The sequence below is a fragment of the Trachinotus anak genome, unplaced genomic scaffold (assembly GCF_046630095.1).
Source record: "Trachinotus anak isolate AG129_WGS33_773 ecotype Australia unplaced genomic scaffold, CSIRO_AGI_Tana_v1 ptg000002l, whole genome shotgun sequence".
Lineage (NCBI taxonomy): Eukaryota > Metazoa > Chordata > Actinopteri > Carangiformes > Carangidae > Trachinotus > Trachinotus anak.
Window position 1 is genome coordinate 8,355,082 of NW_027273853.1, and position 24,846 is coordinate 8,379,927.

At 43.4% G+C, this 24,846-nt stretch overlaps 1 protein-coding gene across 1 annotated transcript; it reads right to left on the bottom strand.

Annotated features, from left to right (window-relative positions):
• Window positions 1-1,008: 1,008 nt before the first annotated feature.
• On the bottom strand, window positions 1,009-20,083 carry nuak1b (NUAK family, SNF1-like kinase, 1b). The gene is made up of 7 exons (XM_071493837.1): window positions 18,765-20,083; window positions 13,639-13,759; window positions 9,386-9,537; window positions 8,137-8,202; window positions 7,885-8,004; window positions 6,150-6,279; window positions 1,009-5,493 (listed from the first exon to the last, which is right to left on the bottom strand). The coding sequence occupies exons 1-7, from the start codon at window positions 19,062-19,064 to the stop codon at window positions 4,400-4,402; spliced, it is 1,983 nt and encodes a 660-aa protein (XP_071349938.1). The 5' UTR covers window positions 19,065-20,083; the 3' UTR covers window positions 1,009-4,399.
• Window positions 20,084-24,846: the final 4,763 nt, after the last annotated feature.

Sequence of the window (24,846 nt, forward strand, 5' to 3'; positions counted from 1 at the left end):
GGTGTTTTGATTTGTGTTTCCACTGTAAAAACTGGTTACTATTGGAATTCATTGTTAACCGACATGAATTCAAGCAGTCCAGAACCACTCTGAGGAACAATGCTATTTTAGAGGCACCTCTCAAACCCGCAGGGAATGGCCTTTTAATGCTTAAAAAATAGAATTTGGGTGGAGTATCACTTTAACATCCATCCAGTTAATTTAACTTTAACGACAGCAGCTGAGGCTGTGTGGAAACATTGGCTAATTCCTGTGCCCAAAACTGGATCTTTCTCTTGGTAGTTGGTAGGCTGGCTCTCTATTTTAAACAGAGCCCAAGGTTTTAACAAATCCTTTCAAAGTGAGTCAAAGTGAGCTATACTCATTTTGACTCTAACCTTTTGTCCCAATTAATACATTTAATTGATTATATTAGAGTTAAGGATGAAAAAAAGCACACCACTGCAATCTGGAGCAGCACTGCTGGCCTCCTTTATGCATCCATGTAGGTTTTTGGGTCACGCATTTTTAAAAAAGGGAAAAGAAAATAGGACATCTTTCCAATTATAGTTTGTTTGACACGTGTCCTGCTGCAAGAGGAGCAGTGGATAAAGTAGTAGAAGCTCTGTCCCAAACTCTGGGACTGTTTGTTTATCCAGTTCAACCACTGGATCAAACCAGAAATAACTTCTCCAAATAATAAAGTTTATAATATGAACATCTTCCAAGTTTAAAGCGACTGCTGGAAGTCAAGCTGGAAATAAATGAAAAGGCAAGTAGCCAATAGTGTGTGAGAGATAACAATCTTGGCCTAGTGGCCTATTTTTTGTGTAGGTGGGGTGTTTGTAATGTCATACACTTCCACAGTGATCCCCTCTGAGACTCATTGATACCTATCTTAGATATTTATTGTTTTTTCTTTGCCCATGTCAAGGGATTGTCCTGGTTAAAGTTTAAAGTTATTCCACTTACATGACTTATAAAGCTTTAGAGTAAAAAGACACCACAAAACATAAAAACAAACACATGCAACTTTCAAGATCCATTTATTTGAGTTGATACAGTACTACAGAGGCATTGTGTTGAGTAGAAATACACCCGAATGGATGAATTAAGACATTTTACAAGATTTGAGGAACTCTTATTGATTTGTTACTCTTAAAAATACACGCTTGAGCACTGCCTTCACAATGAGATGATACCACTCTATTTTGAATGAACATACATGATATCTTTGTGTGCGTTACTTTCTGAACACAACACACTGTCCAAAGCAGGCCAAAGCATGAACATGGAGCACTCCGACAACAAATTAAATGGCTTGATCACCAATAAATACAAGTATAAAAACACATTGATAATAATTTTCATTATCAAAAAAAAAAAAAGAAAAGAAAAGAACAAAAAAAAAGTTCATAAAAGATACCAAAGGCACGCAACTTAATCCACCTTGGCAGTCCAGGATCGCCAGACAAAAAAACCAAAAACTGTGGCAACAAAAGCCAACCATAGTAATGAGCCATAACGAAAATAATACTTAAATAACATAATAATACTAATTTATTATTATTGTCATAACAATATCCAGTCAAGTTTTCCTATGATTAGACTTTCTGCTAACTAACAGATATGCACCAGTTATTTCCAGTTTGGCAGAGTTAGAAGTTTCATCATCAGATTCTTTCCATTGCTTTATTTCCTTTTCCTCCTGATGTTGTTCCAGCATTTTTGGATCTCCCATACTCCCATTCTAAATTCAATTTTCATAGGGTCAGTTGTTAATATATTAGTACATATGTTTGCATTTTTCCCTATCCCAATTAATATTTTAATTTATACAAGTTCTTTTTTTTTGCCATTTGGAGGTTGCTAATGGGCTTCTCTAACCCAAAGGACAGCCAAAACGGGGAAGGGGGTGTGTGAGATTACACCAATTTAAACTCAGATTTGTCTTTTTTTTTTGGAGAGAAATTTTAATACTTCGAGGAAGGAAGTATTTTCTGCCATAACATAAAGCAATATAAAGTTTCTTATATTTTGGAAAATCAAAAACAGAAGCATAATGAAACAAAATACTAACATAGTATAATTTTCTCACTGTAAATCCAGTTGACAATAAAATGCAATACAAAAGGCAGTAAAATGCAATATAATACGCAGCGGGTCTCTCATTTGAATCCGTACCCAGGACCTTTCCTTCACACTAGCGGACCACTGAAAACATTCAACACGTGATCTTTTTCCTTGGGGTCATCTACTGCATGGTTTTCCATCCACATCATTTGATATTTTGGATGATGTCAGTCACCGTTTCCCCACATTTTTCGCTGCTGTTGAAAAGTGTAACACACTCTCTAAGGCCATACAGAACACATAAGTCACACACTGACCCTCAAGCTGTATCAACAGCCTCCAGCATCTCAAATAAAAACCTGAAAAGAGAGAGAGAAAAAAAAATAAAACAAACGAGTTAAAGCCAGTGTGGGGATGATTTCATTCACCATTGGGGATTCCCACGTCAAAGAAAAATCTGAAGGGCTCTCATTAGACCCTGACCTATTCAATCTCCTGAATCATATCAAAGCTTCATCGCATCTTTGGTATAAAACAAAAACTTTCCATCTACTCTTTCTACTCACCTTCTTTACTTTCACTAACCTACATTACAATTCCTTCCATAAAATAAATCTAACTCCTTGACCTTCCCTGTGTTTTACAGGGAAGTCCTCTCTAATCTCCATGCATCACTCTTTCACACTCTTCTTTTCCCTTTAGCTATTAAATCTCTACGCGCGGCCTCTCTCTCTTACTCACAAATGAAAACAATAGCTGGCTAATTGTGCTTGGTTGAAATAATGGACTAGTATACACAGCTGGAGGGCTCAGCACGGACCGCAGATCCCACCTGCGCTGAGTCGGGCTGGGGTTGATAGAGATCTCTAGCACCAACACGTCTCCAGCCACTGTCTGAGGAATGTGCTGTGTCATCAGCAGGCTAAAACAAACCGCCTTACTTAGCTCTTTTGAAGAGCTTTGGGCAAAAATATTAACCAGTCTGACAATGGAAAACACCTCACTTGTCTTTGGTAAAAGAAAAAAAAAATCAGATAGACCTGTAAATGTGAAACAACAAGGTTAAAAGAGCCAGGCACATTCCAGGACTGTGAGATGGTGTCTGCGCCATCTCCCTTCAATAAATGTCCCACTAGGTGAGTCCCTCCAGACCTCTGGTGCTGCCAGCAAATCTGTGCTCAACCAAGCCACCTAAACTGCTGACAAACCAAACTATGGGCTTAGACACTGACAAAAAACACAGAGGAGGTCTTAACAAGGCTGCCTGTAGATGTTGGCATATCTGTGTGTGATTCTACGTGTGGAAGGAACGGGGGAGGAGACGAGACTGTTTGATCTCAACTGTCTCAGACTGACCTTTGAACCCCAAAACAAGTAAGGCTAGTCAGCTGTGTGCTGGAGGCCCTGGGTCTCTCCACATTCACAAATGACATAAAAAAAAAAAAAGCACAACTGGTGACAGGTTGGCCTGGCTTTTCCCTCCACTTTAAGGAAATGACATACATAATTTTTATTATGAATCAAAAAAGGCACTTCCTACATATTCCCTAGTATCATACACATATATAGGACATACGCTTTTATGAAGGTATAATTGCCTGCATGTTTTACATGTGCAGACATAGTTATATATGCTGAGTATATATATGTTTCTCATCACTGAGTAACATAATTATATATGTCAGTTCCACACAAAGAGTTGGAGACAGGGAGCTTTGGACTCTTCCAGTAACAGCCAGCGCCCACCAGTTTTGCAATTCAAACTAAAAGCTACAAAAATATTAATAAATAATCAGCAATGTCAGTTATATTTGGAACAAGACCCTGGTTTGTTTCTTTTCTAAAGGAAGTAAAGATCACAAAAGCATGTGCTCTGTGTGAGTTTTAAGGTGCTTTTGTAAACTCAAACTCAAAATGGGTGGTGTACAAGGAGAGCCAACCAGTTTCTGGTTGCTGCGTTTGTGATTCTAACTTGCCTTCTTGCTGAATATGTAAACATGTTGAACACAGCAAAGTCTATGGGCGGGCCACGAAAGCAGAGTGGGTGGCATTCTCTCGTGCCAGCTCTTTCTCTCTCCTGCTAACAAAACCCCAACTGAATTTCCTCTGGCCAGAGAAGTGCACCTAAGTGTGTACATCTGTGTGTGCGTGTGTGTGTGTGTGTGTGTAGATATATATCATTTCCATCAAGATTTCAGTCCCATTTGAAAAGCTGCAACTTTCAAAAAGGTGTATCCCAGTAACACACTGGTCGTTAATGCCACCCATATACATCTGTGCACACACATACACACACACACAGTCAGGTTTAATTCCCTCTGCTTCTTCTCTCTCTGCCACCCATTTGTTAGGTGAGGTTGCTGCTGATGTCCAGGGCTTGCTGGTACACCTGAGTCATGTCCTCCAGGTCCCCCAGCAAGGAGAAGCTGCCATTGTCCCCCGGGGAGCCTTTCGTTTTGGGGCCGCGGCTGAACTTGGGTCCCTGTAGCGGCGGGGCTGCCTGGAAGCCCTTGAAGTTGGCGAGCTGCAGCAGGTTTTCAGCCGAGACACACGCCCTGATGTTTGAGCGCAGGTGGGGGGTGGAGGGATGCCACTCAGCCCCGCTGAGGGAGCTGGGCGACAGGGACAGGACAGAGCTGTCCTCCCCTACTATACTGACAGGCCGACTCTGACTGCGGGACAGACCAGAGTCAGTCGATGGAGGAGGCTCACCAAGAGCTCCAGCCACTGCCGCCGCTGAGGGAGGCCCGCTGTAGGTGGAGTACTTGCCGTTTCGCTTCAAGATGCCTTTTCTCCCCATCACTCTCTTGGGCGGGGAGGTGGCTAGTAGAGACATACTGGCACCCCCTAAAAGCTCGGAGGACTCGCTGCGCTCCGGGGATGAGTAGTACCCTGATTCCCGCTGTTGGTTGTTCTTCAAGATGCCTTTCTTTGGCAGAGACGGCACCATCTTAGCTGGCGAGCCCCCTCCCAGAGTCGGCTCCTCTTCCTCTCGATCTGGACTTGCGGCCTCCTCTCCCCCTTCAGCCTGTTGAGGCAGCGCTGCCTGGCCCAGCTCCACTTCCTCCAGACTGGTAGACTGCTGCTCCTCAGTCACCCTGGTCTTCAGGATCCCCTTAGGTCTCTTCAGACCTGGCTTGTCCTCTGCTCCACAGTGGGTTTGTCCTGCCTCGACATTTTCCTTCTTGGACTTTTTGGGCCTCTGGCGCAGCAGCTGGGGCATGGCTGCAGCTTTGGCTCCAGAACCACGTGGCTCAGTGCGGTTCTGCCAGTCGATGAAGCGGGCCAGCATGGGCGACCCTCCGTGGTCACGTTGGGTCTCGCAGTCACACACACTGTTCTTCCAGCCCCAGTTTACCCACCAGTGATTGGCTATGTCCTCCACTGTGGCCCGGCGCTCAGGGTTCACCATCAGCATCCAGCGGATCAGTCCACGGGCATCTAGCAGGAGACAGAACAAGAACGATCTGTGACCTGTCTCATACTGCACACCAGTCAACGTGAGGAAGTTATCTAGTTGATAAGAGCATACTGAGTATTGAGTGGAGAGGTGGAGGGTGAGCACTGCCTGAGGCCCTCTAAATTCAAAGATGACACATGTGCATACAAAGTGTATCAGTTCAAATCAAAACAGTGCATCCTCAGTTAGTAACACAACACATGGCAGAACTGAAAAACAATAGCTTGAAAGCAGGGAAAATTAACTTTAAATGTAATTCTTACATTTCCACTTCCTATTATATCATTTGGTTGGTAGATAAATGATTAATCCAAAAAAAGTGTGAGTACAAAAACAGGTTTGTATCTTAGGTGATATTATTGATATTATTATTTACACTGTCTGGACAAAAAGGGCACTGAGCATCATACATAATGGATTGTGCAGATTCTACTATGTGTGTACATTCAGTGCAGTCTGCTCCATATTCCATTCAACAGTTTCTGGACCAAAATAAGATGTTTCTTTAAAAGTCTACTATCTATTTACAGTCCAGCTGAAGTGGATTTGCTGAGTATAGTTTATGATGTTGTTTTATAAAGGGCTAGTGTGTCTTCCTATCATAACAAAAACACAGAGGCAAAGGTTCCTTCAGTACCTGAGTGAGTGGGCTCTTTGTACTCGCCGTTGCTAATCTGGCGAATGAGGTTCTTGTGGTCTCCCCCATCGAAAGGCATGGTCCCGTAGACCAGGGTATACAACAGCACGCCCAGAGCCCAGCTGTCCACCTGGTGAAAACGAAAACCCGGTCATTAGCCAGTTCATAGGGTCATACGCAGAACACACACTGCCTGCTTCATGAGATGTACACACTGCATTCAGCGAGCAGATAATACAAAAAGCTGAGGTGTGATGGATATGGAGCAGAAATAAAAATCCAGTATTCCCAGTCCTGTTTTAATTAGTGATACAATGCATTAAAAAGACCTTTGAGTAATATTTATATAGACATTAATAAGCACTCCAATCACTTCACACTAACATCACACAACAGCATCTCTGTTAAAGAGACAAATGACAAATGCCAGTACTCTGAAGGGAAACAGCCTGTTTCCACAAAGATAACCCCCCTCCCTCCCCCCTGATGTGGCTTTCTAAGTAAGCGGTTACATAACACTTTGTGTCTGGGGCATGAGGAGGTGCAGAGCCACAGGGGAGAGTGGTGGGAGTGGAGGGGTGTAATGAGTCCAGCTGAGATGGCCGAGTTGTGATATCCTGATCCCCTGAAGACTTACTGGAGACACGCTGCCATTCAGTGATCACCAGATGACCCGTCTGTGTGTGTGTGTTTGTCGGTGAGAGACTGTGACAGAGAGGGAAATGTGTGTGTGTGTGTGTGTTTGTCGGCTGTGGTTAGGGGAGGATGAGATGTCCTGAGGAATGTGCCTCTGATGGCTGTAGCTGAAGCTTTGAGACATAGTCTAGGAAGAGGAAATCAGATATGACCAGTTTGGGAGCTGGTGTGCTTCCTCTACAGCTCTGAAACCCACATCAAGAATGTTTCACTCTCCTGTTGCCACTGGTCCATTCCCGAGGGCGAGACAGGGCACGCACTATTGTTGTGTTCTATTTTTGTGCCTGTGTTTGCTGTAATTTGTGGCCTCACCCCATCTGGGGTTCTGTAATTTCGATTGCAATCGGACTGCTGTAGTTTTTAGCACTCTCGAGTAAATTATAGTGAATTACACTAAATTGAACGGTTGGACTTGAATATCTAAAAATGCAACTTTTCTCCTCTGCTGCTTTGTTTTATGGAACTGATGCAATTTTAGAGACAACGCCCAATGCCTCTGGAATTGCCAGTTAAGTGGCTTTTAGCGAGGCATTTTCACTCTTTCTTTCACCGAAACTATTTGATTTTGACCATGAGCAGCTTTTTGAGGCTGTGGAGCTCATTCCTATCCCATTAAGCAGAAAAGAAAGTGAGCAAGAACTATCCTCCAGTTCCTCACTTCAAAGGATGCAGACATTGTGGGAAGGGGAGGACCTGGGAGGGATGAAGACAGTATCTGAACTGACCCACTGTGGAGTTTCAAGAGAGACCTCCCTTTGACTGGAAACTAAGCGTAATCCCATCAAAGAAGCAGAAAATAAAGCCTCCCCACCACTTTGTGTACCGCCTATGTGATGATGATAATCACAAGTGAGATAACAATGATGAAAGCTATATAAGGTGAGAGATACAGGAGGGTTACACCAAACGGAACAACCAGAGAGCACATTAATAATGATGATGATGGATACATAAAGGGAAATCATGTCCTGGAAATGAAGTTCACACACAAACAGTTGGGGTTTCAGTCATTGTCATGGTTTGGTTCACTGGTTCTCACCTCTGGGCCACGGTACGGTCTCCCATTGACGATCTCTGGTGAAGCGTAGAGCGGGCTGCCACAGAAGGTTTGCAGCAGCTTGTCCTTGTGGTAGAGGTTTGACAGCCCGAAGTCAGCAATCTGTGGAAACAGGGCTACGTGTGAATTTTACACTAGCCACGTGATTGTTAATCCCTCATAATACAAAGTTCATTTGAGGGAAGGTATTACAGTCCGGTGGGTAACGCATCATAGATCAAGGGGTAAAATTACCTTAATATTACAGTTTTCATCCAGTAGCACATTTTCCAGTTTCAGATCCCTGTGCACCACTCCATTCTGAAAGATGCGGAGAAGAAACAAAGTAATGATTGATCTATCTATCGATGTATTATTCATGAGAGATGGATCCAAGTAATAAACAGTCCTTTGTATTAACAGATGATTTACTCTGACAATGCTAGCTTGTGGCTCTCGGGGGAAATCAAGGCAGCCTGTTGGTCTAGTTCCCTTTAATTGGTCTTGTCCCTTCTGGGCTCTTTATGCTGACATCTGCTGTGATTTTCTTTTTTAAATCAACTCACATGTGTCACATAAACACGAGCCTGTAATTACCACCCTGTATGAATGATGTTCTCACAACATCTTTGGGTTAAAAGAAAAACTATGTTGTTAATGCCTGGGTTTAACAAAAAAAAAAAACAACCTTGGAATTAACATGTGGTATGCAGACAGACAGAACCCCAGCTCAGATGCAGAGGAGTGACTTCACCCAGCAAACACCCCCCTCACCCCCACCCCCAGCCCCAGGGTTGCGCTCTGCATGGCATCTCCTTTTGGTTATTGCCTGGCAGGGAACTCATGTTCACATGACCCTGATTGGTGGATACAATGAAGAAATGGTTGCTTGCTTGTTGTGTCAGTGACTCACACCACCCCACCCGGCGGGAGGTAGTGCATGGTAGTGATGATTCATCATTCATGGCTGTCTGGGACTCTCCTATCTGAGGAGAATGACATCATCTCTATCTCTAGCTGGGAAGAGTATGACAAGAGGGGAGCCCATCCAAGCAAGCCCTGGGACCTTGGGGTTTTGATGGGAGTTAGTGAGGTGTGGAACAGGGGTTGACATGGGCGTGGCTGGAGCTAAATCTCTGCGGAAAAGCTTTGGGGGTATCTTGGGACATTAATTAGAGTGTCAACAGATGAGGCCAGAATTAAAGCTTGTTTGGTGCACTGTGGTGCACATCAGAGCGTAAGCCTGAATTAAACTGGCCTGTGTTCCATCTTCACTCAGAAACAGATGACTCCTTAACACCGCTGCGCCAAGATAAGCATACTGTGTAGGGCCTGCAGATTAACAGGCTATATGGCTGACTGTGGAGGTGCATGGTTAATGTTACAATAAGCCTGGAAAACAAAGTCTGGATGTGCGTGAGAGAAGCAAAGACAGATTTAAGGTGACCAGAAAATGAGTGTGCGTGTTTTTCCTCTCTGTATAGTACGGTATGGCTTTTCTCACCTTGTGGCAGTGGTGCACGGCGGAGACTATCTGTCTGAAGAAGTGTCGCGTCTCTCGCTCGCTCAGGCGCCGGCGCTCGCTGATGTAGTCATACAGCTCGCCCTTGCTGGCATACTCCATCACGATCACAATCTTGTCCTTGTTCTCAAACACTGAGAAATGATAAGAAAACAATTTGTAGCCTGTTGACATCTACTTTCAGGAAAATACATCTGTCTTAACAACAGGAGAGGTGGGAGGACAACTTCTAAGTCGTTCCAGGTTCATTCTATCATGTTAAAATCACAAATGCACATTGTTATGTAAAATGCGGAGTAAAGCAGCCCCCCCCCCCTTCAGTTTTGGAGCAGGGATCCAAATTCCCGAGGAGCATATTACATCTCCACACTTCTCCCAGGGTTACATCACCCAAACCCCACCTCATGTGTCTGGCTCCTTCACAACATTGCCGGGAGGGGCTGTTAACTCAATCAAGCCCACTCCTCCGAGACCAGAGCGAGTGGAGAGCAGCGAAAACAGAGAAAAGATAACAGGAACCAGGACGAAGAGAGCAAGAGTTAGCATCGCAGAGGATTCACCACAGCGTCAAGCAAAAAGCCCTGGACACATCCCAGTTTGACTTTGCATCATGTCACCACATTTCACAACACACTCCCACATTCCTATCTGCCCTACTGACTACTATCCGTGTCCATCTGATGGGGAAACTATCACATAAATTACAGCAACGCTTAATTGTGGCAACACAGTGGAACTTCCCCTCTTTGCAGCAGGCGTGGGCTCATTATCACAAACTGTAACACGATACTCACTCAGCCTCTTTTTATTATCACTAACACTCCCATGTATTCTTGTGTGTAAATGACAATGAAAACCAAGTACTTTTCTTGTCCACTGTTCTCTCGTCTTGTTCATGTTTGCTCCTTAAAGTCAAAGTAGTGACTAGCTAGCTAGCATCTAAGCTAGCTTTTACACCTGACATAATAAATGAATAACAAGAACAGAACAGGCAACAGACCCAGATCATTTAGCTTCAGGCAGCATGATTAAGATACATTTTTGTGTTTAACAGTGTCACTTGAATGAAGACGGTGACTCAGTGCACATCTGGTGACCGGAGGGACAGCAATGTTATTACAGTCGTATTACTGTAATGCATTTCTAGCCCACTGCAGCTCACCAAACATATCATTCTGTGTCAGTATTTAGCCTTCTGGTGTATAATTTCAGCTTGGCAACTTACTTCTCTTCCAGTGCATTGGCATGAAGGGAATGAAAATGGTCAGGCAGAGAGAGAGAGAGGGAAGGAGGGAGAAAAAGACCAGGGGAATACTGAGGAGATGACAACAACAGAGTCGGCCATGTTGCTCCGTGTTGTGTGGGTTCATTTTCCCACACAGCAGGGTCACCGGGGTGAGGGCCTCTGCTTTCTGCACCCTTGAGTGAGCACCTTCATAGTTTGTCACACTACTTTCCTCACCCCCCCCCCCCCCCCCCCCCCCTCCCTTACTAGGGTCCATTTAAAGATATAATCCTCTACAAAAACACACAGTCGCTGAGTGATGGTAATGCTCCCTGATTGTGACTGTCTGGCCGCTCGGGAAGTAACAGACGGGATCTAAGCCAAGCACTCGGGAGGGCAGAGCTGATCCGGCCATCTGATTGGTGGACGGAGTGGTGACCTGGGGTGACATTCGCAGTGATCCGTGGAGGGGTTGTGCTTGGAGAGCCAATTCTCAGCTTGCACTCCCATTTACCTTTGACCCCTGGTGTTGAAGTAATTACCTGGCTTACATAACTTCGGTTTGTTACAGCCCGTTGGGTACGCCAGCCGCTGCTACAGCCCTGCTGTCACTCACTGGGCTTTGTTCACAGGTCAGGCCCTCACATCTGACTAATTAGCACCTATTGTCCTGTTGCCTGCGCTGATGATAGACCGCTGTTGAAAGCTTGTTTAGGAGGCAAGGAGCAGAGTATAATTACAAAGTGTAATACTGAAGAGTTGTGGACTATCACTGATGCACAGTTTTTGGGTTTGATGTATTTAAATGCTTTAATAATAGTTCCCTGTTTTCCCTGCCCTGGTCTTATTTACTGCACTGAGCTACCATTACAACAGATCTTCAGACTTAGACTTACTATCTAGGTGTGTGTCACCTTGAGAGAATGCAGTATAAGGAGTACAATAAAAGCTGTGGCTCTTTATTCACAGCAGGGTGGTTGGCTTTATGTCTGTTCTAACTTTATATGTCCTCCTCAGTTCCCTTTTCACTCCTAAAGGAACAATTCAACATTTTGGGAAATACACTTATTTGGTTTTTGTTTGTCAAGAATTAGATGAGAAGGCTGGAACAAGTTCTGTTTTTACAGAGGGTTACGAGTTCAGCTCATCTAACTCTCACAATTACGTCAAACTATTCCTTTAATTTTTTTCTCTGCCTTGTCAGACTGAGCTCTACTGAAGTCTCTATAAATGTGGACATGCTAGCAACAGTTATCAATTTGTGCATTTACACATTCTTCGAGGTTGACTGTTTCTTTTAAAAGAGGGGCACTAGAGTATATAGTTATGCCTGAGGAGTGAAGAGCAAAATCCACTTTTAAATGCCCCGCACAGCATGCTGATGGATGCAGAATGTGAGGGAGTGGTAAAAATCAATCCTCACACACATCTGGATCAGCTTTGCTTCACACAAGGCAGTAGGCAGGGGCTGGAGAAGAGGGTGTTGCCGGATACACAAATCTCTGGGCCTCCTATATATCTCTAAAGCAAGGCTGGGTGGAGGCCAGGCCACAACAGTAAACACTAGGTTTGAGGAGAAACACCAAAGAGTGAGAGCAATGAGTCTGGTTGAGTATGTTGGTGGAGTATGCTGCTTATAAAGGACGGCAGCACACACAGGAACACCACGCAGGCTTCTCGGAGTTCATAAAGCTGGGTGTACTTTTAATCATTCTCCTACAAAATGCATAAAACCCAGCTGCACTTGAGCCCTCCAGCTGACTACTGGCACGTTCCCATGACAAATAGCGATGTTTGTCACATATACACATTGCTGATAACAACCTGGGGACTTTGAAACGGAACAAAGGACAGTGGGTAAGCCAGTTTGGGCAGTGGCACACAACCTGCTGCCATTGTGCTGGGGGAGCTATCCTGAAAAGGGCATTGAATCTGTTGCTTTGTTGACACAGGCATAAAAATAGTCACGCGTCACAAATCATATGAAACCGACTCGCACTGCAGCGCCTTGTGACTTTAATAGCTTGCACATAGGCCCAGACTATGTTATAAGACATGATTAATTGCAAGCAATATGTTGAAAAAGTTCAGTGGGAATTGTTCAGCCTTTCCACTCTATGTTTTCTTCCAGTCAGGTTAAGGTCATTCAAAAGGGCTCATATCAAAAAAGGAGGTCCCAAAGAGTAAGTATGTGCTGTTTATGCCTGACTTGAAGGCTTTGATATTTAGAGAGCTGCTTCCTGGGGTAGATATATGTTGACGTGGCTCCAGGGAGGGCTTAAGGCCTTTCCTCCTTCTGCATAGCACTGGACTGGAGTCAGCCAGGGTGCAGGCCTGGGTGACTGGGGTCAATCCAGTGTCTCCCTTGCTATGCACACACACACACACGCACACACACACACACACACACACACAACCATGCTCACAGGCACATGCATAGACACAAATATTCAAGACACACGTGCAGACACGCATATGTTCAAATACACACACACACACACACACACACACACACAGTCTGGTTCCCAGCTGCAGTTGTCTCTAAGTATCAGCAGATGTCTGGCCCTGAGATCAAGACCAGAGAAGACAAGAGATGGGATGAGACCTCTTAGATGTGGGAGAGGCAATCCCTTGGAATACCACCCCTCTTATACACACAAATGTACATGTGCACACACGCACCCACACACGCGCACACACACACACACACACACACACACACACACACACACATTCAAAAGCCATCCAGACTTTTACTGGCCCAGGCGGCCAGACGGAGCAGAGAAGATGAATAACATCCCAGAGCTGTAGTCCAGGTCTTATTATGACATCTGCATGTCATAACATGACAATCCTGAAGCTCAGCCACAAGTGCTGAATGAGCTGAGGGAGGGGTGAGTTTTGGACATGTGTGTTTTTTGCGTGTTCCAGTCAAACAAATGTGTATGATTTGTCGCGTGTATGTGTGTGTGTGTGTGTGTGTAATGACAGACGTGCAGCAGACCCTCACCTTCATATATAGAGATGATGTGTGGGTGGCGGAGGGATGACATGATCTCAATCTCTCGGCGGATGTGAACCATGTCCTGTTCATCCTTGATCTTCTCCTTCCGAATGGACTTGATAGCCACCTGGAAACAGAAGAACACACTTTGATCAGATGACTTAAAGCGACATAAAAGTTAGATTTCAAAGTAATAGACAGCTTAGGTGCATCATGTGTAACAGCTTAAAAAAACAATTGTTAAATGACCAAAAAAAAAGACACTATCTTATCAGTGAACTTTAAAATGCACATGGCTCTTGCAGAGCACATACTGCACGCCATGTGATGTCTGTCTGTGTCTATTGCTTCATCTCTTTCTCTAATAAACTCTGTGTACTTCGCTCAACCTCATTTACCTCCCCGCTCTCAGGAGTCCTAGGGCCTGTACAGAAACCTTTGACCTCATCACCAAGCCTCGCTGACATGACAGTTAGATGAGTCAAGCAAGTAGAGGTATCATCTTAGTCTCACCCTATGTAATTTAGTCAGCCTCCTCCTTTCTGCATGAAGCCAAATGAAGGAGAAAAAAACAACCGGGACACGTGGTGCTATAATGGAGGCTTGCTTTGTAGTCTTTCAGGGCAAGAGCCTGCATTTAACCAGGTATTAGTCAGTGTTTGGGCTGGACCTATGATCTGAGCCCCCAACCCTTCTCTCCACGAGAGATCAGAAGGACAAATTCACATGGTGGTTTCCGTAGCAACTGTCTACCTGGGTGCAGCTGTTGTTAGAAAACAAGACTATGATTCTGCAGCCATGCAAGCACACAGGTGCTTTGTGCTAAATGCTAATGTGAGCATGTTTAGCGGGTATAACGTTTACCATAGTCACTGTTTTACTTTAATGTGCTAACATGCTAACATTTGCTTGACACAAAGTACACCTGAGACTGATGGTACTGGGTCATAAAGCCAAGTGTTTTGGCCCGATGATGGTGAAGTTAGCGTAATACCTACATCACTGCAATTCATCCAGTGGGAGCCATTAATGTCTGTACCAAATTCCATGGCAATCCTTCTGCAGTTGTGAAGCCATTTCAGTCAGAACCACAAAAGTGACCCTCGTGGTGGGACAAGAGGAAGTAGGCCTCATCTTCTGGACAATATGGATGAATGCACACGATTTCATGTCAATCCATTCAAATGTAGAGAGATATTTCAGTCTGCACCAAAGTGGTGGACCAACTGAATGACTGACCAACACTGCCATCCATAGAGCCGGTGAGGACCATGAGGATCATGAAAAAGAGGTGAGCGAGGTATTGAATGTTCATGATTTCTGGAGGAAGGCAGGGAGGCCGCTGACCTCAGAGTGCTCCTCCATAAATCAAATGTCAGTATTAACATACACAGCTGTGTGTCCTCCACTGTCAAAAAGTCCTTGAGAGGACACTAAATCACTGACTGCTCTCTTATTTTTAGTCATTCTGATGAAGAACAGCTAATGGCCTACTTTTGTAATAGCCTGAAAATCTGGCCTGCTGGGAGTTCCATGGCAGGATCAGGAGAATGAGACGGGGTTGAGGAAGCGAGTCAGTCTACTTGCCTTGAAATGGGTCTGCTGCAGGAGATTCAACAAATACACTTGATCTGACAATTTTTCACTGTCATGGCAATGCCACCGGGGTAAGAGTCAACCACAACTGGATGCATTCAAACCTCTAGCCTATACACTCCTTAAATGAGAGGTTAGCGGCCTTCTCCAAATAAACCAATCGAGAGTACACAGTGTAGCACATGTCACTGTAATTGTAGCCTAAACATTCTGGATTGAGTCCTGGGTTTGCTTTGATCCGGCCTGTATAGAGTCTGTTCACTCTAAATTCTGTTAGTTTAAACTTTTGTCCTTTCCTAGCTAAGCTGTGTTTTCTGAGGAGCCCAGCTTTATTCCATGCAGCAGAAACCACAGGCAGTAGCGAGTGCCAAGCTAATTACCGTGTACATCAATAAAAATAACCCCAAACCGGAATAGTTCCCTTCCAGAGCATGCCTTGATTACATAGAATTTAAAGAAATGATACCATAATAAACCAGCCGGGGTCCAGGGGGTCCACATGCTGTGTCTGTAATTGGTAAAAGTTGTTTGTGTCTTAACACCGATGTTTTCCTTTACCTCATCAGAATCATCAAGATTTTATTACTGATCCCCAAAATGTGGCTAACTTTGTTCAGTTGCGTGTTTATCAGTGAAGCAGACTGTGAGTCGTCCTGCATCTACTGAATTCAGTAATTCATTAATTTAGGCTACAACTGAGAAATGACCTATAAAGGTCACACGTAAAGGCAAGTCAGATGTTTCGGTATGACTGCTGCCTAAAACTAAAATGGTCTCTACTCCTAAAAAGGATACTAATCAATCTTTCACAGCCATGATCTTAATTCCACACTGTATGCTAACTCACTGTCTGAGCCAGCTCTCCCACACTGGGCTTGAGAACAAAAAGCCAGGTATCTCTTGTGTATCTCCTCATGTTCCCCTGCCCCGACCCAGATGTGGATCATTAAACAGGACTGCAGATCAGCCACTTGCCAGCTGGCCTGGCTGGCTGACACAGCTACGCTTGTCCTTAAGTGGATCCCTATTACTGTCACTCACAGTAAACAGGCCCCGCACTACTGCCCACGTTGGCCCCTGCCAGGTATGGGGCAGGTCTCATCTGCCCCCCCCACCCATCCACCCATTCACATACCCCACCCTCTTGTTCGCAACAGAGCTTGTTTGAAGTGAAAGTCCATGTTTCGCTTCAGTGGAGCCTGACATCTTCCTGCACTTTCTCAGGCCATTAAAATAGATGAAGTATTCATCACAAGCTCACCCGTCCCTGCGTTTTCTAAAGATCACGATCATCTGTTGTGTTGACTGTGTGCCTGAGTCGGAGTTAGGGGGTGGGGTGGGGGCGGGGGGGGGGGGGGGGGGGGGGGGGACTTTTCCAGAGAACTATATTCTCAAACACAGCCCGGATTCATAATACCTCATCAACAGCACCACATATAGCAGAGGAATGTCAGTGTTTTCGCCTCTCGCATAACTCTCCAGTGAATCCATTGTTGAGGAATGATGTAATCTGGTGCTTTAAGCTCATATTAATATGACTCTGTAACCCCTTTAACTGAGGCCCTCCCTCTCTTGTTATAGTGATGGACTTCCCTGTGTCTCTGTGCTAACTGTCCACCCCCTCCTGTCTGTGATGACCCCCCCCACCCCACACACACAGGATATTAACCTTCCCCTCCAATCTCATTTCCTGCTGTGGATGGCCTTTCATGTGTCACTGCCCATTTTAGGCCTGGCTGTCACCACAACCTTTTCACTATAGTCATCTAGATAGCAAATAATACATTAAGACACACACTGTCTCTCTCTATCTCTCTCGCGAGTATACAAACATGAAACACATCTTCTGGAGGCATGAACAAACACATGACCCTGTGCATGTGTCACATATCCCCACGATGATCTCTATGATCAACTGCACTTCATATAATGTGCTGGGCTGCCAAGACGTACAACGTATGGCTTCCCAGATTAAAGCGGACAGTCACTCAGTTCCACTTTCGTTGACACGCTGAATGTGTGTGTACATATAATCAATCTTCCTCAAGTGCCTTCAGTTCATTCCACACATGTGCACACACAGTCACACACAGAACTTCCTCAGTCTGTGTCCACACCGAGCTATTTCTGCTCTTCTCATTTGGTTTGTGGAACAAACCAGTAATCGGGACAGGGAGTCGCAGCTGATTGCATAACAGCCTCACCACGCCGCTCTATCTGCCATATGGACACAAGGGACTTCCTCTGGGTCAGGGGTCAAGTAAACTCTAGCATCGCAGTGCCAGACACACGTGGCCCGTGAGGTGGCTGGTAGTAGGTGCTGCTACTCCAAGGACTTCCCTAAGATATACAAACTCCCACATGAAACACAGTGATCCGAGGAAGACCTATACTTTCCTGACCTCTTATTTTAAGTCTGAAAACTATGCTGAGAGGAGTACTGCAGATACCAGGAGAATGGAAGGCATTAGGCCACTGAGTACTGACAAAGAAGTATTTGTATGTCAGTATTAACAAGGTTTGCTTTATTGCACGCTTTTAGAAACATTACAAATGTAAGCAAATGTACAGTAGACCTGTCTCAAACTCCTTTTAAAAAAAGTCTCCAATGAATCATCTACAGCCAACACTTGGAGCCAGCTGGAGTTATCTTAGGGAAACAGTATCTCACTCTCCCTCATGTCAAATTAGGACACTTTGACCCATCCAGCATGTATGAATTGTGCAATTTTACAGTGGAAGTGAAAGTAAAATGCTTCACATTAGAGTTACTGCCATGGCAATAATGAACAGAGACACGTACTAAAGAAAGGACAAGGTGCCAAGTGGGGCAGGCCAAGAGAGAGTAAACGCCACAGGAGGGTTTATGGTCCCCCTATCAAGCATGCATTTGCCAGGAGCTATGAAGCTATGAAACCACTGGGGGACATTGTTGACCTATACCAAGATCTCCCCTGGCATTTTCTGCACATGGAAAGTTCCCCATGTCCTGCCAGGATGGACACAGGGGTCAAATTTTGCCACACGTGGACATATTTTGGAAAGATCTGCAGATCTGCAAGGACATAGCAGCAGATGGTGGGTTTACTGTGACAAAGTCAGCCAATAACTTGTTGTTCATAAAGAAAGAGAAAGTGGTGGGCTGACTCATGACCGCACTCACTGTCAAATACGAACAAAACCAAAAGGACAAGCTCCAGGCCTGAAACAATGAAAAGATACTAAACAGAACATGCGGGCGGGGACTGGGAGTATGTTAGATGGTTTTCATGATGCTCACTGGGGTCACTGAAGTGGCATCAGTCAGTCAGTAGCCGGATTTGCTCTCCAGCATCCGGTCGTGTGCCCCTGCTTAGGACAAGGCGTGCGCAGCCACAACTCCCTGGCCCCATGGGCCCTTTTAAGCATGGGGGGGGATTCCCAGCTGAGGAAGGACTTGCACACGCCTCTGTCGTTTGCAGTGGCTACTGAAGGACATTACACAAGTATGCATATAATCAGAAGCATCAGAGAATCAAAACAGATGTTTTGCTCACCTCTCTGCCGGAGTGCCGCTCAATGGCCTTCTTGACTTTGCCATAGGCGCCTCTCCCCAGCGTCTCCAGCAGCTCGTAGCGGTGCTTCAGGTTGTGCTTGTGGTGGTGTTTCTTCACGCCCGAGTTTCTTCGTCCATCGCTGCTTGCCGGGGTCTCTTCGGCTGAGTTGCCGGCAGGCAGTGATGAAGCCGGAGGAGTGCGGGAGAGGTCACCCCCCGCCGGTTCGCCCGCTGAGGTTTGGCCCCTCTGGCCCCCGGGACAGGTTGCCCCGCGGTGGGGCGATAAATAAGCGGTTTCCATCTCACTAGGGGAGTGTCTTAACAACCTTCCCGCTGTTAAATATTTCAGACTACCTACTTAAAACAAATTGATAATATAATACTTATAGGCCTAATAATAGTAATAATAAATAAATAAATTACAAGGAATAACGTGTAGCTTGCTAGTCATATTATAACGTGGAAACTAACATTTCCGGATTGTCTTGGTTGATCAGTTGGCTTTGATCAAAGCGACGAGATTTCTCCCCCTACCTATTCATGTTATTATCGATATATAATCAATCTACTAACAGATTAAGCACAAAAAGTCTAAAAGGACATCATCGGTCTATAATAACCTGATACATAGTCCCGTATCACTGGATAAAACATTAATTCTAGTGCCAATATTGTCATGAAAAAGATGTATTCAGATTTCGACAGCAGGCTGCATGTCGGAAGCTGAACACGCTTTCGATTTAAAAATGATATACTGGCTATAATATGTGTGCAAGCTCTAGTCCACTAAAAGAAAGATGCCTAAATAAACTGGCTCTGATCTCCTCACTCCTCGGTTGACTGGCATGATCTGGCTGTGGTTAATTCTAGCTCGTTCACATCATCTGTCACCCGAAACGCTGCCAACATCACCGACTCACATCTGAAAGGCGAGAAAGCTGCGACGAAACCGGCGTTTTGGATGAAGATGACCCTCATTTTGCCCGCGGCCCAGGTATCGCCCTCATTCATCTGGACTCTGTCTATTGTGCGACTGCGTGCTCCGTGCCGTGGTCGACGGGGGTAGAGGTGCGCTGGGATCGGACACTATCTCAAGCTGAGACGTTTCGGATATTGCCATGGTCGTTTTGCTGCTCCCCTTCTTCTTCCTCTTCTTCTTCTTCGTCTTCTTCTTCTTCGTCTTCGTGTGCCCTTCTTCTTGTTTCTCCCCTTTCTCTCTCTGTCCTCAACGTGAGAGCCCGTGAATAAGGAATGCGAGAGGATCCGAGACGGGAGGCGGAGTTTGCGCAGATCTCCTCCTCCCCTGTCTTCTCCCTCCTTCCCTTCCCTCTTTGTGCTCCCTTCCCCTCTCACATCTCTGATATGACTGCCGCTGGTCAGGGGCGTAGCCAGGAGTCCTGTGTGCGGGAGCTGGACCCCCCCCCCCCAACACACACACACACACACTCCCCCCACACACACACACTTCGATGTCTTATCCCCATTGTGTGTCAATCCATCTTTCTCAAAATGTTAAGCATTCGTAACGCAGATACAGACTAACCCCCAAGAGACACACGGGCATCCTTAAAAGACTGACATTTAGAGATATGAGAGGATCCATGCCACTCTCATGTCTGCCCAGTGAATACTAAGCTACAGCCATGAAGCAATTAGCTGAGCATAAAGACTGACATTAAATAGTGACATCGTGTTAATAATACACATATGATGATATCATGATGGCAGATGTTGGGCCTTGTGGGTCTTTTGTTTATTTGATTGCTTTTTCACTGTCCGTTAAGTGTAATTGTTCTTTTTGTACATTTTGTTGATTTTGTACAGTTATGGTTACAAAGTCTCTCCACACCTCCCTACACTCTTAGATGAGTTTAATAAACAACGTTAAAGATGAGTTTGACTGATTATTTATTTATTTATTTAAATTTTATAGCTAAGGGTTAGGGATAGGGATAATATCATTACTGTGAATTCTTTTGGCCACAATAATCATGTAGTGAAAATAATGTGACAGTCTGACACTGGGGGCAGCAAAATCAGCCTACCACCACCTTAGATGGTCTCCTATAGGTCAAGGTAAGAGTGTAAGCACACCTGTATCACACCATCATCTTCTAATTAGATCATTTACTTACATTACATAGCTACATAAAATACAGTGATACATTAAAACAGAGAAGTAAAATAAAAGACAACAGTGGGATGAGAATCCGGGTTTTTAAGAATATCTTAACATTGCAAGATATGACATTTTTGAACAAATCACACACTGCTGTACAACTTTAAATAAAAAATAAATCTTCTACATATGTATCATTATTATCTGTCTGTGTGTATTTTCAGTCCAGATATGGATTAGGATTCAAATGAAAAAACTGTTGACAGTTCTTATTATCAAATAGAAGGATTGTTCAACAGTGTGTGCCCTCTGACTGGCTTAGAAGAGAATATAGGATTTGGCAAATATTATGATAGCACTAGCTGGACTGTTACAGGCATAGTTATATCACTAATCACTGCTGCTGTATTATTATTATTATTATTATTATTATTATTATTATTATTATTGTTATAGTTTCAAGAAAGTTTGCCTGCAGTTAGGTCAGTCTCAACCAACTAAAAATCAAAGTACAATGAAATAAAAGTATGAGATACACCTCATGACTATGAAAGGCATTTTAGGTCCATAATATTACACAGTACAATGTTGAGCATAAGTTTAATAAATATCAGACACCAAAAAAAAAAACAAAAAAAACATTATTCCTGCACGTGTGTATACACGTTTTGTAACTGAACAAACAAAATGTGTTTGATGGATTAACCAAAGAAAAAAACTCCAGTCTAGAGTATAATGACCGGTGTCTCTTAAAAACATATCTTTCCTATTTATACTGTGGGACTTAATATAGAACTTACATTGACATTTCTGGTCTTTCAGGCCTTTTATAAATGAAGGTGTACTATTACATCCCAACAGAGTAGTATGCAGGAAAAAAATACAGGACTAATATAGTTTTGTGGGAAAACCAAGAATACATGTTGAATAAAGTATGTTTCAAATTGTAGGGATGTTTCTCTAACGACAACATGTTTTGGCAGCTCAAAACATTTTGAATATATGTCATCAACTTGTAAATCTATGTTTATTTCATCAGTCTTGTATGAGTTCTGCAAACATTCTTTAGTTGACATGCTTACTCTTTATAATATAGGCAGGGAGCCACTTCTTCTTTTAACACCTTAGGGCACACTGAGGAGATAACCTGCTGCAGCCAAATTTCTGTCTAACAGTCAGACTCTTAACTGTACTAGTTCTTGCTATGCTTGTGTATTTTAGCTGCTAATTGCAGAGAGGAAGTTTAGGCCCCTGTCAAACACTATCTGATTAAGCAGGGAATCAGTTTTTCCCAATGGTCCTCACAATAGCTGGCTTAATTTCTGAGCATTCGTGGCATTTGTTGCCATTAAACAGGGTTAGTAGACTGTCCAGCTATAGCAACACAGACTTTGAGATTAGAATCTGATCTGATTCCTTCCTTGGCCTCATTTGCACTCTGTGGCAAAGACTGTGGCTGTCCCGTGTACAAAAAGTGCAACCACTGCCCTCTTGTGGTGAAAGCTGAGTTTTATCCAGGAACACAGAATGTACTAAACCAAAATGTCTTTCAGTCCTGGCAGTGCCTAAAATGATGAAAACATTATCAGTACCCTGGATATATGATGAGATAAGAAACAGTTTTGATCATTGAGTCACTGTAAACTGTTCTCATCCAGCACTCAAACAGCTAAAATCACAAGTATAAACGGCTACATGTGCTCATGAGATAACTCTGGGCAGCACCCATACAGTCTATGGCAGCACCTGTGGAAAGTGTTGAACTAGTTCTATTGTAAACCCCTAATATTAATGTCATATCACTCACCACAGTCTCTTAAAGGCACACGATTTTAAACCAACAACATAAAAACACCTTTTGGCACCAGTTGTGAAGCAACATAACAGCTCTGCCACACGACCATATCACCGGTTGTGCATGTTTTAATGCTTTTTGCATAACTACAAATAGTAAATACCTCCCATGACTGCTCAGAACTTCCCAGAGAAAAACATTGTTCTTTTCTCATAAAAGTTTGGGATTTTTTTCTTCCCAATCTTAAAGGCAGAAATCTGGCAGTGTGAAATCAGCTTACTGTAAAATAACAATACCAGTTTAATAACATGGATAAATGGACCATGCGGTAAGATTGTTTTGTCAGCTGATTTTTACAAGTTCAAGAATGAATATCCACCAATCTCAGTTTTTAAGCCAACATGGACAAGGAATCATTTATGTGATCAGAGAGATTTAACGTCAGCAATTCCATGACAACTGGGCAAACTCCCTCTGCTGAGGAAGACTGTGTGACAGAATTGAAAATTTAGCTACTAAATGTTGGGTTCATAAGACTCATTCTCTGATCCTGGTATGTCTTAGTCTAAACTTCTTAAAATTTGAATCCTATCAGCAAAAATGAATTTCTGTTAAAGGGATTTAGTGTCTTGAGGGATTTATACACCTAGTAATGTAGAGAAACATTTACACCAGAGTTTAGGGATGTAGCACTTATAGAAGATATAACTGAAAGGTTAAATGGATAAATAAATGTGTCGTTTTATTTTCTCAATTTTATTATTATTATTTTTTTTAAATACTCAAATTTGCCACAGAAATTTTGCTGGTTTGTCAAAAAAAAAATCCTGAGGTTGTGCTAAACCAGTATTTTTTTATTTTTTTTTATTTTTTAGTATTTTTAGTACACTAGTATTTTTTAAAACCTGGCTACTGCCCTGACAGTAAAACATAATTCATCTTAGAAGATATATGATAAGGAAATGGCTAGCAGCAATGTCCAGTATGTGATTGGCAGTAAACAAACACACAGTGTGTTTTAACTGACACTAACAAATGCCTCAGAAGATGAGGGTCGCATGCCTCATGAAAGCCTGACAGAGAATGACAGAGATATGCTGAGCCCGTGTGCTTACATAACATTGTGTTCAGTTATAGTAAACTATGAAAGTTAAGCTATAGGGACATGTCCAAAGTGCCAAACATCTACATCTACAACAAAGCTGGCAGGAGAAAAAAATTTAAAGTAAAAAGTTTATAGTCAGTGATATATGTTGCACTCTGGGCAGCACTGCCTGACATAAATGTCTGAAGTCTTAAGTTGAAACAATACTGAGTGACATAAAGGGCATCATGTTGTGTTGATAAAAGAGAGGAGGATAATGACAGGGGAATATTTCACACTTTGTCATAAGATTAGATCAGCAGACTGGTGACTCATCAGTTCAGTTTATCATCAATTTAGTAAAGAAACAGAGGATGGTTTCTAGCAGGCAGATTGCAGATTTAAATGTGATGGTACTGTGAGAAAATGCAGAGGGCTGTTGCTGAAAAAAGAGCACAGTAGTTATTTTCCTTCCAGGTATAAAATTTCCTGAAAAAAAAAAAAGTGTTCCAGTTGCTTTGAAGTGCTAAAAAATAGTCCATTTGCAAGAGGAGAGAGGTGAATAAGGCAGTGTGTGAGTAAACAGATGGTGTTTTAATGCTCAAATGTGTCTAAATTGCAAGCTGGATAGCTGTAGTTTCAGACTAATGTCATACTGCATTGCATTTAGGAAATGCAATGAAATGATTATCCATATCTATACAAGTTCTCTGTATGGATATGGATTCACATCATACTGAATTAGCCATTTGTTAACAACTGACAAATATACATGGTTTCTTTCATCTTGCAAGATAAAATGTCAAACTGCATTAACCAAATTGCTGAAAATGGCTGAGAGCAGATACTTGGTTCAAACAGAATAGCTCACCATCAACAATATTTTTTACATTTATTTTCTTGAAAATCATCCCAAGTTTTCTATTGAATTAAAAAAAAAAGCAAATACCTGTTTAAAATTAGAGTGAAAAAAAAATCATGATACCAGTCCAGTTTCAGGCAAGTTACATCTTCAAACACATATTCAGTCCCCTTTCTGCATGATCGGGCTCTTCATGTGCGTCATGTGTGTGCACACTGTGTGC

Bases quoted from the DNA above. Each gene is read 5' to 3' on its own strand.
- nuak1b (XM_071493837.1), bottom strand. From the start codon at position 19,064: ATGGAAACCGCTTATTTATCGCCCCACCGCGGGGCAACCTGTCCCGGG. The intron at 8,203-9,385 runs GTGAGAAAAGCC...CGCATCTTTCAG, and splicing joins CCGTGCACCACTGCCACAAG to AATGGAGTGGTGCACAGGGA. The intron at 5,494-6,149 runs GTACTGAAGGAA...GTCTCCTGCTAG, and splicing joins CAAAGAGCCCACTCACTCAG to ATGCCCGTGGACTGATCCGC.